General features: G+C 45.4%; 1 protein-coding gene across 1 annotated transcript; it reads left to right on the forward strand.

The window, feature by feature from the left end:
* The first annotated feature begins 3,170 nt into the window (after positions 1 to 3,170).
* On the forward strand, positions 3,171 to 18,095 carry LOC126997873 (uncharacterized). The gene is made up of 5 exons (XM_050859086.1): positions 3,171 to 4,119; positions 4,239 to 4,401; positions 9,097 to 9,216; positions 15,269 to 15,379; positions 16,747 to 18,095. The coding sequence occupies exons 1-5, from the start codon at positions 3,872 to 3,874 to the stop codon at positions 17,329 to 17,331; spliced, it is 1,227 nt and encodes a 408-aa protein (XP_050715043.1). The 5' UTR covers positions 3,171 to 3,871; the 3' UTR covers positions 17,332 to 18,095.

The following is an 18,095-nucleotide window of genomic DNA, read 5'->3' on the forward strand; positions in this document are numbered from 1 at the left end:
AGAGAGAGAGAGAGAGAGAGAGAGAGAGAGAGAGAGAGAGAGAGAGAGAGAGAGAGAGAGAGAGAGAGAGAGAGAGAGAGAGAGAGAGAGAGAGAGAGAGAGAGAGAGAGAGAGAGAGTCCGTGCACCCATTTGTATAGTCTGTGAACGCCAATTACTGTTGTTTGGTCACGTGGTATACACTGCCCAGAAGTCGCCCCTGTTCGCCGGGTTGCGAGAGACAATCAGGTGTTAAGGAGGCCAAGAAAGCGCCCACAAAACTGCATGCCTTCAGCAAGTCAATGATCTTGCAATGTGTTACTTAGAATGGGAGGGTGGCCTGCATGGAGGCTTTCTCTCAGACACCTCCGAGAATGGCGTCGGAGGGTGAGCCAGGAAATATGCCCCTCTGGCGTATCATCATCATCATCAGCAGCAGCAGCAGCAGCATTTTCGGTCATTCTTAGATCCCTGCAGAGCAAAGACCTTTCCCAACGTTATCCACCTCTCTGTCCGATGTTAGTGTACTCGCCCTGTCTGTGACAAAGCTTTCGCTGTTAAATATGGACATTCTATTCTTAATCCAGTGACATTGTGTTTTCACCTTTGATTTCTGTTATTTCCTTGCTATTGAGTCATTGTTTCGCTGCATTTATAATTTTTTAGTGCTTATTAATTAGAAAATATAAAAACTTACGCATTTAAACAAGTAGAGAGAGAGAGAGAGAGAGAGAGAGAGAGAGAGAGAGAGAGAGAGAGAGAGAGAGAGAGAGAGTAAAGGTCGTAGCTAAGATAATGATGATGATAAATATAAACAGAAAACATTACGAAGTCCAAGCACAGCAGCATCCGGTTATACCCACCACGAGAGAGAGAGAGAGAGAGAGAGAGAGAGAGAGAGAGAGATGACTGAGTGTGTTCTGATGTTGCGTGACTCATCGCGTTGGTCACTCACTTCATATCCGTGACTCATAAGTGGTTGAGGTGTGGCGCTTCGTCGAGAGAGAGAGAGAGAGAGAGAGAGAGAGAGAGAGAGGAAGGAAGGATGATAAAATAATCAGAAAAACATTACAAAGTTGTTGTCTGTGGGCATTTTGTAAATATTCAAGATGGTGTTCTAAAGTATGAAATCATCTGATTTTTTTATCATTATTAGGATTATAATGAAATCACCTTCGCCTTCTGATTTGCCCTTACTCGTTCCTCTCAAAGCTGCCTTTACTTCCTCGATGGTTACATTTGAAACTTCAAAACAGCGAGTCACTCTCCCCACCGCCATCCTCCTGCCCACCTCTATCAGCGTACATACAATGCGGTGCATTATTTTTTTTCCTCAACCATAAAAACCTCCTCCGTATTACTAGTGACGCTGCAATTTGCATTAAAAAGCAACTGATATACTTACTAATGCCCAGTCTTCTATGTGTTTTCTCATATGTGCTCCTCTTGACTGAAGTCGCTGAAATAAGGGTTGATCTGGGCAGCATGTGGGTGATCTTCCGCCGTCAGCGATGGTTGAAAATAGGCGGCGTCTTGCGGTGGGCTGTTGTTGTTGTTAAAGATGTACTCACTCCTAACAGGGGGAGCACGGGCCTTTGCCAATGGCGGCCCGTAGCAGGGTGCCAACAGACCGACTCTACTGGCTGGCGTTAGCCGAGCCGACCAAGTCGGTCTGTCGACGAGGACTGGCGTGTTTCTGGTGCGGTGAGCCCTGAGCCCGGGTCTTCAGGATCACCACGTCCGCGCGCTGACCACTCGGCATATATATATATATATATATATATATATATATATATATATATATATATATATATATATATATATATATATATATATATATATATATATATATATATATAATAGAGAGGTTTATTGAACACACATCACCAATCAACAGTAAAGGTTACAAATAAGAATGGTTTATTGGAAAATCATATATACTATGAAAAATACTAGCAATTACTGTTCACAAAGATAATACAGCTATACATAAGTATTCAGGTAAATGAAAACACACTAACGCTCACACACATTCCATAGTGTAGTGGTTAGCGTGCTGGACACAATCAAGAGCTAACGGGTTTGATTTCCGACCGGAGTGGAGGCGGATTAGCTGTTTCTTTTCATCCGTGCCGCTGTCCCCAGCAGCGAAGGAGTGCCGCCGGACGCTCGTCAGGGGCTGCCGTTTGCCTTCCGGGGAGGTGCGGCGTGATGCATGCTTCCACATCCATGTCAGTGTGTGCTCCAAGCTGTTTCGAAGAGGGTGCTGACTGCATGGTGATCACTAGTCCAGCACGCGATCAGACTATGGTGAACGACACACACACACACACACACACACACACACACATACACATACAAACATTTTGCCTGCGCCAACACCTGCCCACCCACCTAAATAATAAACATCCACACACGAAAACACACACACACACACACACACACACACACACACACACACACACACACACACAAACATTTTGCCTGCGCCAACACCTGCCCACCCACCTAAATAATAAACATCCTACACGCACTTATAAACACAGACTTCCGTTCACACACTCACACACACACACACACACACACACACACACACACACACACACACACACACACACACACACACAGTCATTCCCCTGCCACTACTTTGTTCTGCCTCATGTCCTTTCTCGCAAAAGCTGAAGAGGAATGTGCACGTGTGTGTGTGTGTGTGTGTGTGTGTGTGTGTGTGTGTGTGTGTGTGTGTATCTACGTTTTTTTTTCCTCGTATAATCCCCCGCCTTGAATTCACACAACACTACACCCAAGTAATGAACCCCAGGAACACACCCATCCACTCCTTTACTCTCTCTCTCTCTCTCTCTCTCTCTCTCTCTCTCTCTCTCTCTCTCTTAAGGCGGAGGCAGGGGGTTCGAGGAGTAAGATGGGTGGAGGAAGAAGGCCATTATTGCTGGGAGACAACAACGACTGTTTCCAGGTCGGGTCTACAGAGGACGCCCCTTGGACAGCCACGCCGCCATGGCTTCTTAAATATTCATGATCTGTTCCATGAACGAACGAACAATCGATGACACACACACACACACACACACACACACACACACACACACACACACACACATCACTATACCATACACATACTATATAGAACATGTCATGACTGCAAGGCGCCAGTGCACAGGAGGGTTAATAAATCCGCTGTAAGAACGAAGGAATAATGTCGATTTACTTCATTGCTAACCGCTGCCGTCAACCTTGTGCCTTGCGTGTCGTGGGGGGAACATCGACCCCAGCACCACACGAGGCAGACGAGGCCCCGAGCCATTCAGGTCAGTGTAACACGCCACCCCCGCCGGGGCCGCCCCACCACCAGCACGCACTGGCTTCCGTTAGAAGGTTACCCGGTCTTTGCCACCTTAACTACGACCCGGAGGTGCCCTGTGTGTGTGTGTGTGTGTGTGTGTGTGTGTGTGTGACGGGAAGTGTGACAGGAAGCACTGGTCTGAAGCAGGCAGTCAGTGGGAGACGAGCTGCCGCGGCGGCTGGTGGTGGTTAGTGGCGTCGGCACCGGTAGCAGGTTGGCGGCGTTGGCGGCGACCGAGTGAGTGACACACACACAAAGGCCGACACGAACCACACTCAGCAGACAGGCAGGCGGCATCCCCTGGCCACCTCTTTCTTCAGAAGGGCACACTGCCTCGCGGGATGACAAAAGGAATCCAACACCGAGCAGTGGGAAAACTTTCCGAACTAACGGGATTGAATGAAGTGAACCTGATCGTGAGCTCCCTCGCAGCCAAACAGTGAGTTAAGAGTGCGTCGTGTGGCACGCAGCGGCGGTTCCTACTATGTGACCAATATGCAGCTGTTGCCCTCACTGAGCGACTTCAAGCATGAGTGAGCTTGGGCACGCCCTGGGCGACGGCACCACCCTCCCCGGGGCTGTGTGCGCCGTGCTGTTGCTGGGGTGCGTGTTGAGGCCGCGGAGCCACCCCGGGGCCGGCGCGGCGTGGCTCTACTGCGTGCTCCCCCTCCTTGAGTGGTGCTTGATCCCCGGCTGTCAGGGGAGGGGCAGGCTGGTGGACCCGCCCTCCCGAGCCTCCATGTGGAGGTTTGGCTTCGTCAACCCTGTCGAATTCAAGTGAGGATCGAGGAAGTTCCTTTTTGTAATGTGGTGCAGTTGTATGACCATTAACCTTTAGAGGTATTCCTTCCACCAGTCACGAGTCTAATGTGTATCTGTGTGTGCATATCTGGCAGCGACGACCGTGTGGACTGCGGAGGCTTTGTGCGCCAGTGGAGAAAGAACAGAGGGCGTTGCGGCGTGTGTGGCGACCCCTGGGACGAGCCCGTGCCGCGCCCCCACGAGACGCGGGGCAGGTACGGCCGCGGCACCATCGTCCGCACCTTCACGCAGGGACAGGTGACTCGGAGTGCAGGAGCAGCCTTGGGCAGCGCTGGCCTTGTTCATGTTTTGGTTTACCAAGAGAGTAGAGGATTGGTTTACAAATAGAGTAGTGGTTTATAAGTTGGGTAGTGGAATGGTTTACAAATAGCGTAGTGGATGGATTTACAAACAAGGTGGTGGACTGGTTTACAAATAGCATTAGCGGAATGGTTTACAATCAAGGTATTGGACTGGTTTACAAGTAGAGTAGTGGACTGGTTTACAAGTAAAGTAGTGGATTGATTTACAAATAGCATTAGCGGATTGGTCTACAAGTAGAATAGTGGATTGGTTTACGAGTTAAGTAGTGGATTGATTCACAAGTAGAGTAGTGAGCTGGTTTACAAGTAGTGGATTGGTTTACATGTAGAGTAGTGGATTGGTTTACATGTATAGTAGTGAGTTGGTTTACAAATAGAATAGTGAATTGGCTTACATGTAGAATAGTGAATTGGTTTGCAAGTAGTGGATTGGTTTACAAGTATAGTAATAGTAGAGTAGAGGCTGGTTTATAAATAGAGTATTGGATTGGTTTACAAGTAGAGTAGTGGGTTGGTTTATAAATAGAATTGTGGGTTGGTTTACAGAGTAGTAGATTGGTTTACAAATAGAGTAGTGGATTGGTTTTCAAATAGAGTATTGAATTGGTTTACAAATAGAGTAGTGGATTAGTTTACAAATAGAGTAGTGGGCTAGTTTTCAAATAGAGTAGTGGATTGGTTTACAAATAGAGTATTGGATTGGTTTACAAATAGAGTAGTGGGTTGGTTTACAAATAGAGTATTGGATTGGTTTACAAATAGAGTAGTGGATTAGTTTTCAAATAGAGTATTGGATTGGTTTACAAATAGAGTATTGGATTGGTTTACAAATAGAGTATTGGATTGGTTTACAAATAGAGTATTGGATTGGTTTACAAATAGAGTATTGGATTGGTTTACAAATAGAGTATTGGATTGGTTTACAAATAGAGTATTGGATTGGTTTACAAATAGAGTAGTGGATTGGTTTACAAATAAAGTATTGGATTAGTTTACAAACAGAGTAGTGGGTTGGTTTAAAAATAGAGTATTGGATTGGTTTACAAATAGAGTAGTGGGATGGTTTACAAATAGAGTAATGGAGTTGTTTACAAATAGAGTAGTGGATTGGTTTACAAGTAGAGTAGTGGATTGGTTTACCAGCAGGATAGTGGAGTGGCTTACAAAAAAGGCGGAGGAGTGATTTTCCAATGTGTTAGAAGATTGGCTTACAAATATGATAGTGGATTGGTTCACAGACTAGGTGGTGGATCAGTTCAGTAACAGGTTAGTGCGTTAGTTTATAAATATTATTAAAAACTACATAGAGTACTGAGTATTGGGCTCAATTTACAAATAAGGTAGTAGTGGACTGGCTGATAAATAGTATTTAGTGAGTTGATTTACTAAAGGTTAGTGAGTTCGTTTATGAAATGGGTAATTGATTGGTATACTAATTGGGCAGTGAGTGAGTGGCCTTAATTTATATTATATACTACAGTTTCCAAGGAGGATTACTCAGATATATGGATGGAGAGGACGGATTTTTTTTCTTTTTGATTTTTATGCTCCGCCAATGGCGCCGGTAGGCTTTCTTGGTGGGGTCTGATGATTGGTCCCAGGCTGTTACAGCGCAGGCAAGTGTTTATAGTGGCGCCATCCTGCTTGGATGGTAAAGAAACTCAGAAGGCACCTCGTGTTGACTGACGGGCCTCCTGTATTCTTACGTATTCTTGCTACGAGGAGGAAGACCACACCAAAAGTTTAATGCCGAAGTCCACACGAGTGGAAAATAAGTCATGGGCTTTCACTCTCGCCATCTTGTTGGCTCTTCATTCCCGTCATGACCTTAGGGCGAAAAGTTTCCCTGCACTTCATTCCCGTCATGACCTTATAGCGAGAATTTTCCCGGCACTTCACTCACTTCATGACCTTATAGCGAGAATTTTCCCAGCGCTTCACTCCCTCCATGACCTTATAACGAGAATTTTCCCAGTACACTTAAGTTGGTCCCTAAGCCCCGCCCCCTCCCTCACCCTCCCTCCCTAGTAAGACTGACTCGTATAATCAAACGTTTCGGTATCTTGTTGGGACCATTTTTGGAGGCCACAGAGAAGATACGCCGGGTTGTCATAAGTGTTTTTCCCAGTCACGGCGCAGAAGCCTTCCAAAACTTCCGCCAAGGTCAGGAAAATACCCAAGGAAACACCTACAACTTCTGCGAGAGCCTTTTTAATAGATGTACTAATGTATCGAAGAGTTTGATAATATGGGCCACTGACTCCTAACTCCAGGCTCCTGTCATTCAGTCAAGCAGCTCCCGTCGGTATGGAAAAGAGGGCGGGGCATCTATATAGACGAACTTGTGTATAAGGCGAGTATAGTTGCAATCAAGAAAGCGATAACCCTTAATAGAAGTAGAGAAACGGTTTCAGATACAAAATGACAATAATAGCGATCGAGAACCGTTAACAAAAGTAGAGTAGCGGTTCCAGAGTTATATGACAATAATAGCGATCGGGAACCCTTAACAAAAGTAGAGTAGCGGTTTCAGAGTTATATGACAATAATAGCGATCGGGAACCCTTAACAAAAGTAGAGTAGCGGTTTCAGAGTTATATAACAATAGCGATCAGGGAACCCTTAACAAAGTAGAGTAGCGGTTCCAGAGTTATATGACAATAATAGCGATCAAACCCTTAACTTTGAAAGTAGCGGTTCCAGAGTTATATGACAATAATAGCGATCGAGAAACTTAACAAGTGGTTCCAGAGTTATATGACAATAATAGCGATCGGGAACCCTTAACAAAAGTAGAGTAGCGGTTTCAGAGTTATATAACAATAATAGCGATCGGGAACCCTTAACAAAAGAAGAGTAGCGGTTCCAGAGTTATATGACAATAATTAATAGCGGTCGGGAACCCTTAACAAAAGAAGAGTAGCGGTTTCAGAGTTATATGACAATAATAGCGATCGGGAACCCTTAACAAAAGTAGAGTAGCGGTTTCAGAGTTATATGACAATAATAGCGATCGGAAACCCTTAACAAAAGTAGAGTAGCGGTTTCAGAGTTATATGACAATAATAGCGATCGGGAACCCTTAACAAAAGTAGAGTAGCGGTTTCAGAGTTATATGACAATAATAGCGATCGGGAACCCTTAACAAAAGAAGAGTAGCGGTTTCAGAGTTATATGACAATAATAGCGATCGGAAACCCTTAACAAAAGTAGAGTAGCGGTTTCAGAGTTATATGACAATAATAGCGATCGGAAACCCTTAACAAAAGTAGAGTAGCGGTTTCAGAGTTATATGACAATAATAGCGATCGGGAACCCTTAACAAAAGTAGAGTAGCGGTTTCAGAGTTATATGACAATAATAGCGATCGGAAACCCTTAACAAAAGTAGAGTAGCGGTTCCAGAGTTATATGACAATAATAGCGATCGGGAACCCTTAACAAAAGAAGAGTAGCGGTTTCAGAGTTATATGACAATAATAGCGATCGGGAACCCTTAACAAAAGTAGAGTAGCGGTTTCAGAGTTATATGACAATAATAGCGATCGGGAACCCTTAACAAAAGAAGAGTAGCGGTTCCAGAGTTATATGACAATAATAGCGATCGGGAACCCTTAACAAAAGAAGAGTAGCGGTTTCAGAGTTATATGACAATAATAGCGATCGGGAACCCTTAACAAAAGAAGAGTAGCGGTTTCAGAGTTATATGACAATAATAGCGATCGGGAACCCTTAACAAAAGAAGAGTAGCGGTTTCAGAGTTATATGACAATAATAGCGATCGGGAACCCTTAACAAAAGAAGAGTAGCGGTTTCAGAGTTATATGACAATAATAGCGATCGGGAACCCTTAACAAAAGAAGAGTAGCGGTTTCAGAGCTATATGACAATAATAGCGATCGGGAACCCTTAACAAAAGTAGAGTACAGCGGTTTCAGATGCAAAATGACATTAGTGGCCATCTCCGTCACACAATAAAGTATAACACACGTCACAGCTATATCAAGCATCACATTTAGCGCCACACATATGCATGACTTCAGCCTCACAAGACATTATTTTAAACTTAAAGGATCCTCTTAGATTGTATTTTAATTGTTTCATGCAGGATTGAAGGTACTTTATAGGTTTGGGTTATTCTGCCTGTGTGTGTGTGTGTGTGTGTGTGTGTGTGTCAGGGTCACCGTTGCCAGACTATCGTACTCAGAGCCTCGTATGTACCGGTTTCTGAGCCATAGATATTGCCAAAAAACACCAATAATTTACCATTTTAATGATAACTATATATGAAGGCAGTTATTGGGGTCGAGGAGGCAGTTTTTGTGTCGGAAATCGGCAAACATAGGAGGCTGAGTACGACAATCTAGCAACGTTGGTCAGGGTCGTAAAGGCTATATATATAAACATTATTATGCCTGATCTCACATATTTGACGAGGCTCTCATGAGAGTTTGGGTCATTTCCTTGGGTAATTTTATGACCCTGGTGGTAGACTGACCCTTCTTCTGTGCCATGAACCTAAAAACACAGTCGTTAAAATTCGGTTGATCTCCTTTTTGTCCTTTGGAAGTAGTTGATGTGGCAGGTGGAAGCGTTTAACAATACCAACTAACAGCCGTCCTCTTCCCCAGGCGGCGGTGGTGGAGGCGGAGGTGACGGCGGCGAGCACCGGCCACTTCGAGTACCGCCTGTGTCCGCGGCTCAGCGTCTGGGACACAGAGACCCACGAGTGCTTCAAACACCTCCTGCAGGTAAGCCCTCTCTCTCTCTCTCTCTCTCTCTCTCTCTCTCTCTCTCTCTCTCTCTCTCTCTCTCACACACACACACACACAAACAAATCATCATCATTATCATCACCCGCCATGCTGCCCTTATTATCATCATCATTATCATCACCCGCCATGCTGCCCTTATTATCATCATCATTATCATCACCCGCCATGCTGCCCTTATTATCATCATCATTATCATCACCCGCCATGCTGCCCTTATTATTATCATCATCATCATCACCCGCCATGCTGCCCTTATTATCATCGTCATTATCATCACCGCCATGCTGCCCTTATTATCATCATCATTATCATCACCCGCCATGCCCTTATTATCATCATCATTATCATCACCCGCCATGCTGCCCTTATTATCATCGTCATTATCATCACCCGCCATGCTGCCCTTATTATCATCGTCATTATCATCACCCGCCATGCTGCCCTTATTATCATCGTCATTATCATCACCCGCCATGCTGCCCTTATTATCATCGTCATTATCATCACCCGCCATGCTGCCCTTATTATCATCATCATTATCATCACCCGCCATGCTGCCCTTATTATCATCATCATTATCATCACCCGCCATGCTGCCCTTATTATCATCATCATTATCATCACCCGCCATGCTGCCCTTATTATCATCGTCATTATCATCACCCGCCATGCTGCCCTTATTATCATCGTCATTATCATCACCCGCCATGCTGCCCTTATTATCATCATCATTATCATCACCGCCATGCTGCCCTTATTATCATCATCATTATCATCACCCGCCATGCTGCCCTTATTATCATCATCATTATCATCACCCGCCATGCTGCCCTTATTATCATCGTCATTATCATCACCCGCCATGCTGCCCTTATTATCATCGTCATTATCATCACCCGTCATGCTGCCTTTATTATCATCATCATTATCATCACCCGTCATGCTGCCCTTATTATCATCATCAGTATCATCACCCGCCATGCCCTTATTATCATCATCATTATCATCACCCGCCATGCCTTTAGTATCATCATCATTATCATCACCCGCCATGCTGCCCTTATTATCATCATCATTATCATCACCCGCCATGCTGCCCTTATCATCATCATCATTATCATCACCCGCCATGCTGCCTTATTATCATCATCATTATCATCACCCGCCATGCTGCCCTTATCATCATCATATCATCACCCGCCATGCTGCCCTTATTATCATCATAATTATCATCACCCGTCATGCTGCCCTTATTATCATCATTATCATCACCCGCCATGCTGCCCTTATTATCATCATCATTATCATCACCCGCCATGCTGCCCTTATTATCATCATCATTATCATCACACGCCATCATGCCCTTATTATCATCATCATTATCATCACCCGCCATGCTGCCCTATTATCATCATCATTATCATCACCGCCATGCTGCCTTTATTATCATCATCATTATCATCACCCGCCATGCTGCCCTTATTATCATCATCATTATCATCACCCGTCATGCTGCCCTTATTATCATCATCATTATCATCACCCGTCATGCTGCCCTTATTATCATCATCATTATCATCACCCGCCATGCTGCCCTTATTATCATCATCATTATCATCACCCGCCATGCTGCCCTTCTGATCATCATCATTATCATCACCCGCCATGCTGCCCTTATTATCATCATCATTATCATCACCCGCCATGCTGCCCTTATTATCATCATCATTATCATCACCCGCCATGCTGCCCTTATTATCATCATCATTATCATCACCCGCCATGCTGCCCTTATTATCATCATCATTATCATCACCCGTCATGCTGCCCTTATTATCATCATCATTATCATCACCCGTCATGCTGCCCTTATTATCATCATCATTATCATCACCCGCCATGCTGCCTTTATTATCATCATCATTATCATCACCCGCCATGCTGCCTTTACCATCATCATCATTATCATCACCCGCCATGCTGCCTTTACCATCATCATCATTATCATCACCCGCCATGCTGCCCTTATCATCATCATCATTATCATCACCCGCCATGCTGCCCTTATTATCATCATCATTATCATCACCCGCCATGCTGCCCTTATTATCATCATCATTATCATCACCCGCCATGCTGCCCACACACTGCGGCATGACAGCTCCTTGCCTTCAATGTGTAATGAGACGCAGCACTCACCTGAGCAGAGGAGCGGGAGGCCCAGTGAGAAAGTAAGCACTGCACGCCAGCCATGACAAGAATTAACTTGCTCTTCAACACCGCAAACAAAGCGTTGTGAGTTAGGCTGGGGTCACACATACGCAGGTCAGCGATACGTTTCACTGCGGATTGAATATTGGCGGTTCCGTGCGGACTGTTACGGATAGAGGCCGATTCACACTACACCAGCACGTTTACGGCGCGTGACCGTACTTGAACGGGGCCGTAACTGACCGGCACCAGCATGTGTATTCACACTACACCAGCACGTAAACGGCCCGGACCTGCACGGGACCGTCATGGACCGTCAACACCGTGCTCACACCGTCTCTTTCTCAGCAGTACGATCCTGTCCTTTATCCCGGACACATCTCAGCTGTGTTAATCATGTTCGAGAATGACTTGGCAGTGATAGCACTTCTTATGGAAGAAGAGGAAAATGAAAATCTCCAAAAGAAAAACAAAAGACTTTGGGTACATAAATCATTAAAGAAAAGGAAAACAGAGGGAGAATATGCAACACTATACAAAGAACTGATAGACGACGAACAAAAGTTCCAGCAGTATTTCAGGCTGTCCAGACATCACTTTCATGAGTTGCTAAATCTACTTGAGGACACCATCACTAAAACAAACACATCACTTTGGGAGGCAATAACAGCGAAAGAAAAGCTGGCTGTGTGCTTAAGAGAGAGAGAGAGAGAGAGAGAGAGAGAGAGAGAGAGAGAGAGAGAGAGAGAGAGAGAGAGAGAGAATGCGGTCGTACGCTCCCCGAGGCCACGCCTGTCTGCTGTGCTGGTGCCGGTGGGTGACGGAAGCGTGTTCACACTATCCAACACTGACCGGCTACGGACCGTTCCGTACCGGCACGGACCTGCAAAATATTATCGCCGACAATTCCGACCGGCAAGTGCTGGTGGAGGTCCGCGCCGGAGACGTGCAGGTCCGCAGCAGTGTGATATTATGGGTTTACCATTGAAAAATATTTTGTCGGTCCGGAACGATACGTTCCGTGCCGGTCACTTTACGTATAGTGTGAATTGATGGCGGATGGACATACGTTTCATTGCGGATAACTATCTGGGATGAACCGTATCGCTGAACCTCATATGTGTAACCCGACCGTTAGTGTATTTAAAAACTGCTCTCCTTCTCAACTCTTTGGCCCATATTATCAAACTTCAAAACCTGAGTACAGTTATTGAAAAAGGCTCTCGCAGAAGTTGTAGGGGTTTCCATCGGTGGTTTCTTGATCCTGGCGGTAGTTTTGGAAGGCTTCTGCACTATGAACGGGAAAATACCCAGGAAAACCCGATGTATCTCCGCTGTTACCTTCAAAAACGGTCGTAACTAAAGCCCGCAACGTTTGATTAATAATACGAGCCTTTGTGTGGTATTGTTAGACGCTTCCGCCTGTCACGTCAACTACTTTCAAAGGCCGTAAAGGAGATCAGTCGGGTTCTAATGAGGGTTTCTTTAGGTTCAAGGCACAGAAGTAGGGTCAGACTAGCTCCAGAATCTTAAAAGTTATTCTGGAGATGCCCCAAACTCCTGCGACAGCCTTGCCAAATGAGTGTGCTTGGGAGGCGCGATGCTTAATAATAAGAGCCTTTGACCTTCGTAGTTCTCCCCGCCGTGACCTTTCCGTAGCACCGGCGTGACCTTTGTGCGGCAGCGGTCCCTCCGTGACGTCTGGGGGCAGCAGCTGTCATGACCTTGGTGAGAGCAACGCCGCTCCCACGACCTTTGTGACACAGAATTGTTCGCCAGTCTGTGTGCGTATATCTTAATTAAACTTTTTTTTTGTATATCGTATCTGAATATTGTTTTCTTGTGATATAAAGCATTGCACCGATTACAGTCTTCATATGATATATAAATGTATAGAGTTATGTAAAGCATTGAACACTGGCAGCGAATTTAACTCTTCAAATTATAATCAACGAAACAATATACCTTAAAAAATCGCATTGATGAAGAAAACGGCGTGTGGGATCGTAAGGAAATTGGAAAGAGGGAAGGAGAAAGAACGAAATAGGTAATTATGAGAAAAAAAGAAGATTATACAAGAAAGTTGGAAGAGGAATAGTGAAAGAAAACGAAGTGAGGGAATGAGAAAATGGGAAATAAGTTAGAAAGCTTGAAAAACCCGAGAAATTTAGGGTCAAATTACAAGACATATCGCCACGTAAGAACACATATTTGACAAGGCTTTCGTAGGAGTTGTGGGCATTTCCATGGGTAGTTTTGTGACCCTGGTGGTAGTGTGAGTCTTCTTCTGTACCATGAACCTGAAGAAACACTCATTAGAACCCGACTGACCCCCGCTTTGACTTTTAGAAATAGGTGATGTGAGAAGCGAAAGTGTCTTATAATACCGACCTTAATGTCATGATGTCACAGATAAACGTGCCTTCTGAAGGGAGATCACACGCCAGGACAATCATTGCATGGAGCCACCGGTGGACGCGGGGGAGGGGTGACCCGCGCTGCCGTGTACTCATGGAAGGGAACACGTCACTCCGGAAATATGAACGATGAAACAAAAACTAAATATTGCCAAAATGATGATTGATGAGCATTATTTTCACACTAAACAGTAATTTTTTTCCAACTTTATCTCATTTTTTCACGGTGTATGTTGCTTTGCTGATATGAACACTTAATGAAACCTAGTCTGTTTTCATTCTACTCCGTCGGTACTAATTTTCCTCCTCCTCCTCCTCCGCTTCCTCCTCTCGCATCCCTTCCTCACCTACATCCTCCTCTCCCCGCATCTTTTTATCACCTTTCGTCAACTTTCAGGGCGGTATTACAAGAGACACTTTCGCTTTTCACATTATCTATTTCTAAAGGTCAAAGAGGAGGTCAGTCGGGTTCTAATGAGTGTTTCTACAGGTTCACGGTACAGAGGAAGGGTCACACTATCACAGAAGTACTCCTGGAAAGGCCCACAACTCCTACGAAAGCCTTGTCATATATGTGTTTTTGGGCGATGAAATGTCTTAAAATTCGACCCTCAGTCTTTCCGCTTCACCTTCCGAGTCTCGTTCACTGCTTTTCATCTTCCTTTCTATACGGTCCTTTCTTTCCCTCTTTCGTGTCCCTGTAACCGTATCTTTTTTTCTCTCCTTCGCCGTTTCCTTCTCTTCCTCATCTTCCTCTTCCTCTTCCTCCTCCCATCATCCTTTTTTTCATCTCTTCATCTTTTCTTCTGTCTCTTTTCTTCACTTCCTCTTCCTCTTCCTTGTCATCTTTCTACATTTGTCTCATTTCTTCACATCATCTCCTTTTTCTTTCCTTCTCCTACATTTGCCTTTGTCTTAATATTTTGTCTCTCCTCCTCCTCCTTCTCCTCCTCCCCGCTCCTAAAGCCGTATCTCTTTTTTTTCTTATCATCATCTCTCTTCCCCTTCATCTCCTGTGTCTTATTTTTTTACATTTTCCTCCGTTTCCTCTTTCTGCCTCTTCTCTCTTTTATCCACTCTATTTTATTTTCTACAACCGTTTTATTCCTCTTCCTCATCTCTCCTCGTCCTGACCTCACTGACCTCTGTTTTAGCCACTCTACTTTCTTTTCCACAACCCTTTTATTCCTTTTCCTCATCTTTCCTCTTCTCATCTTTCTTCCTCATCCTGACCTCACTGACCTCTCTTTTGGTCACTCTACTCTACTTTCTTGTACAGGAGTAGTGCTGGTGGGCGTCATTGTCTTTGTATTGCCCTTGAGCTGCTTCCTCTACTGTACAAAAAAAAATCTCACCCGGTAGCACGTCTTTTGTTTCCAACCAGTCTTGTCCACCTTCAGGATGACCAGGACAGGAGTCAGATCCCCGTCAGCGTGAGCCACAAGTTTGCCAGGCTCAGACATGTCCTTCGCCTGCCTCAAGGGGTGTCCTGCCCCGCCTGCGTCCTCCAGGTATGTGACGCACTGATCTGTTGCCATGAAAGAAAATACAGAAGGGAGGAGATCGTGTGTACAGTGTTCCCATGTTTACCGTCGCTGCCATATACACAAGCTGCGCCCGGTATAGTAAGACACATTCGCTTCACACATCAACTGTTTCTAAAGGTCAGAGAAGTGATCAATCGAATTCTAATGAGTGTTTCGCTAGGCTCATGGTACTGAGGAAGAGTCAAACTACCACCAGGGTCATAAAACTACTCCTGGAAATGTCCTCAACTCATACGAAGCCTTGGCAAATATGTGAACTTGGGAGACGAGATGTTTTAAAATACGACCCTAAGTCAAGGCCCATATTTCCAAACCTTTCGGAGCTCACACATCCACATATGGTAAGGCTTTCGTGGAAGATAATCTGTATTTCCTTGGATAGTTTTATAGTCCTAGTGATAGTTTGACAAGGCCTCCGCACCATGAACGTTGGAAAAACACTCATGAAACCCCAATCGATCTACTTAGTGGCGTTTGGATACAGTTGCCGTGAGAATCGAACGCGTCTGAGAATACGGAGCCAGTCCAGTCCAGCACCGACACCGCTAACTGTGCACCATCGCCTCTACCGCTACACCCACCACCACTCCCACCACCACCACCATCACCACCACCATAGACTCTACCATCACCGCCACCACCACCATAAACACTACTACCACCACCACCACTTCTACGACGACCACCATAGACACTACCATCACCACCACCATAAACACTACTACCACCACCACCACTACTACGACGACCACCATAGACACTACCATCACCACCACCATAAACACTACAGATTCCAGTCGCTGGCATACGATCTTTCAAGTTAACCTTTAAACTCTACCGCGCAAAACTTTCTATTTTAGTTCTTCCATATGCTATTCAAGTGTTAATTTTACTCATTCAACAACTAATGCACCTCCGTGATGTAGTGGATAGCAGGCCTAGCTATGAATCCTCAGGCCCAGATTCAGGTCCTAGCCCGGGCAGCCGGTGCGCAACACACCGAGCTGCTCAGCCTCTCTGTGTGGATAACTGAGGAGTCCTGGGGAAGGCAATTTGTGGTAACCTGGACATCCTACTTGCCGTGTCCCTGGGTAGTTGTTTCTCGCCCACCACAGTTCAAGGGCCAATGAGACGCAGCACAAACAACAGCTTTAGCTTTGCCTAATAATGAATCCGTATATTCGTACATCTATTTCCACTTTACTGATAATAACTGGAATAGCTCTCTTATTACTATCTTTTATTCATACCTTGCCCTCAGGGAGACATGACCCCATTCGTCAAGATATGTATTCTAATAAATCTTTGCGTTCTTTGCTTTGTATTGACAGTGGAAGTTCGTAACAATGAGCCGGGCTGGGCGGGCAGAGTATCGGGCCTGTGCAGACGTCACCATCACCCCCGCCACCGCTGACATGGACAACGCCACAGCCACCACAGCCACAGACACGGCAGTCACCACGGGCCCTGCCACAGAGCCCCTCTCAGCGACAACCCTCGCCTCTTCAAGGGACAACCTGCACGCCTCAGAGTCCGCTGACTACCCACACGCGACAGACCCAAGCCCAGACACTCTGGAGGAGCTACGAAGCAGCACACCTGCCGGCGCACCGCTGCACAATGGGATCGTACCTGCCAGCGACACTGACGGCGAGGATGATGACGTAGACGTCCAATCGCCGCTGTACGAGATGCAAAATGATGATGGTCGTCCGGGTGCCCAGACACGGGTACGTGGCGAGGCGGAAGGTGACGGCGGTGGTGCTGAAGGCAGAGGTGGCGCGGCTGCCCTCCCTGCCACGCTGCATTATGTGGTGACGCTGTTGGGTTATTGTGCTCAGCGGCAACAAACTCCCCTCAGCACATCAGTGGTTGCTAACACTTTGTTACTGGGTTGTACAGTATTAATGTTATGATTCATTCTTTCTACAATGTTAATGTTATGATTCACTGTTTTCAATTCTCCTCCACATTTTCTTAGTTTTGTCCCTCAAATATATATGATTTATGTATGTTGCATACAATCAAACAAACGTGTGTGTGTGTGTGTGTGTGTGTGTGTGTGTGTGTGTGTGTGTGTGTGTGTGTGTGTGTGTGTGTGTGTGTGTGTGTGTGTGTTTCGGCCTGATCACGAGTTGGACTCGCAATCGCCGGGTGGATCTTGACAATACGAAGCCAGATGATCTTCTGAAGAGCTGTGACGGGAGTGTTGAGATACATGACCGGTACCAAATGGAGAGATCGAGTTTCTGGCGATGAAGATATTATAGTCGGATTGGTGCACCAAAGGTCGGTGGTTCGGTAGTGTTAGAATGAAGGATGAACCACTGGCGAGAGTTGTAAATATCGATGTGAAAGGTAATGGAAGAGGTGCACTGACGACGACTTGACTTAAGGGGGTGGAGGAGGAAGCTCTTCACCGAACAAGGAGGAGAGAAAGTAATGAGGGAGAAAATGTGTGAGGGTGTGATGTAAGGTTCCATGCAGCCGTACCAAAAGATTCCATTAATCTCTCAACACACAAAAAAATGTGTTGAAGATATTTTCAATATTGAGTATATATAGATATATATTTGTCTTTTTGCTAGTACGATATTTTTCGTCACAGAATAGATACTTCTCCGAATCACGAGTGCAATGTGATGCAGCTGAGCAAAGCTCCAACATGACCAATAGTAAA

The sequence above is a fragment of the Eriocheir sinensis genome, chromosome 13, assembly GCF_024679095.1.
Source record: "Eriocheir sinensis breed Jianghai 21 chromosome 13, ASM2467909v1, whole genome shotgun sequence".
Classification (NCBI taxonomy): Eukaryota; Metazoa; Arthropoda; class Malacostraca; order Decapoda; family Varunidae; genus Eriocheir; species Eriocheir sinensis.

Coding starts and splice junctions, on each gene's coding strand:
- LOC126997873 (XM_050859086.1), top strand. CDS start 3,872: ATGAGTGAGCTTGGGCACGCCCTGGGCGACGGCACCACCCTCCCCGGG. Junction 4,402..9,096: donor GCACCTTCACGCAGGGACAG/GTGACTCGGAGT, acceptor CCTCTTCCCCAG/GCGGCGGTGGTGGAGGCGGA. Junction 15,380..16,746: donor GCCCCGCCTGCGTCCTCCAG/GTATGTGACGCA, acceptor TTGTATTGACAG/TGGAAGTTCGTAACAATGAG.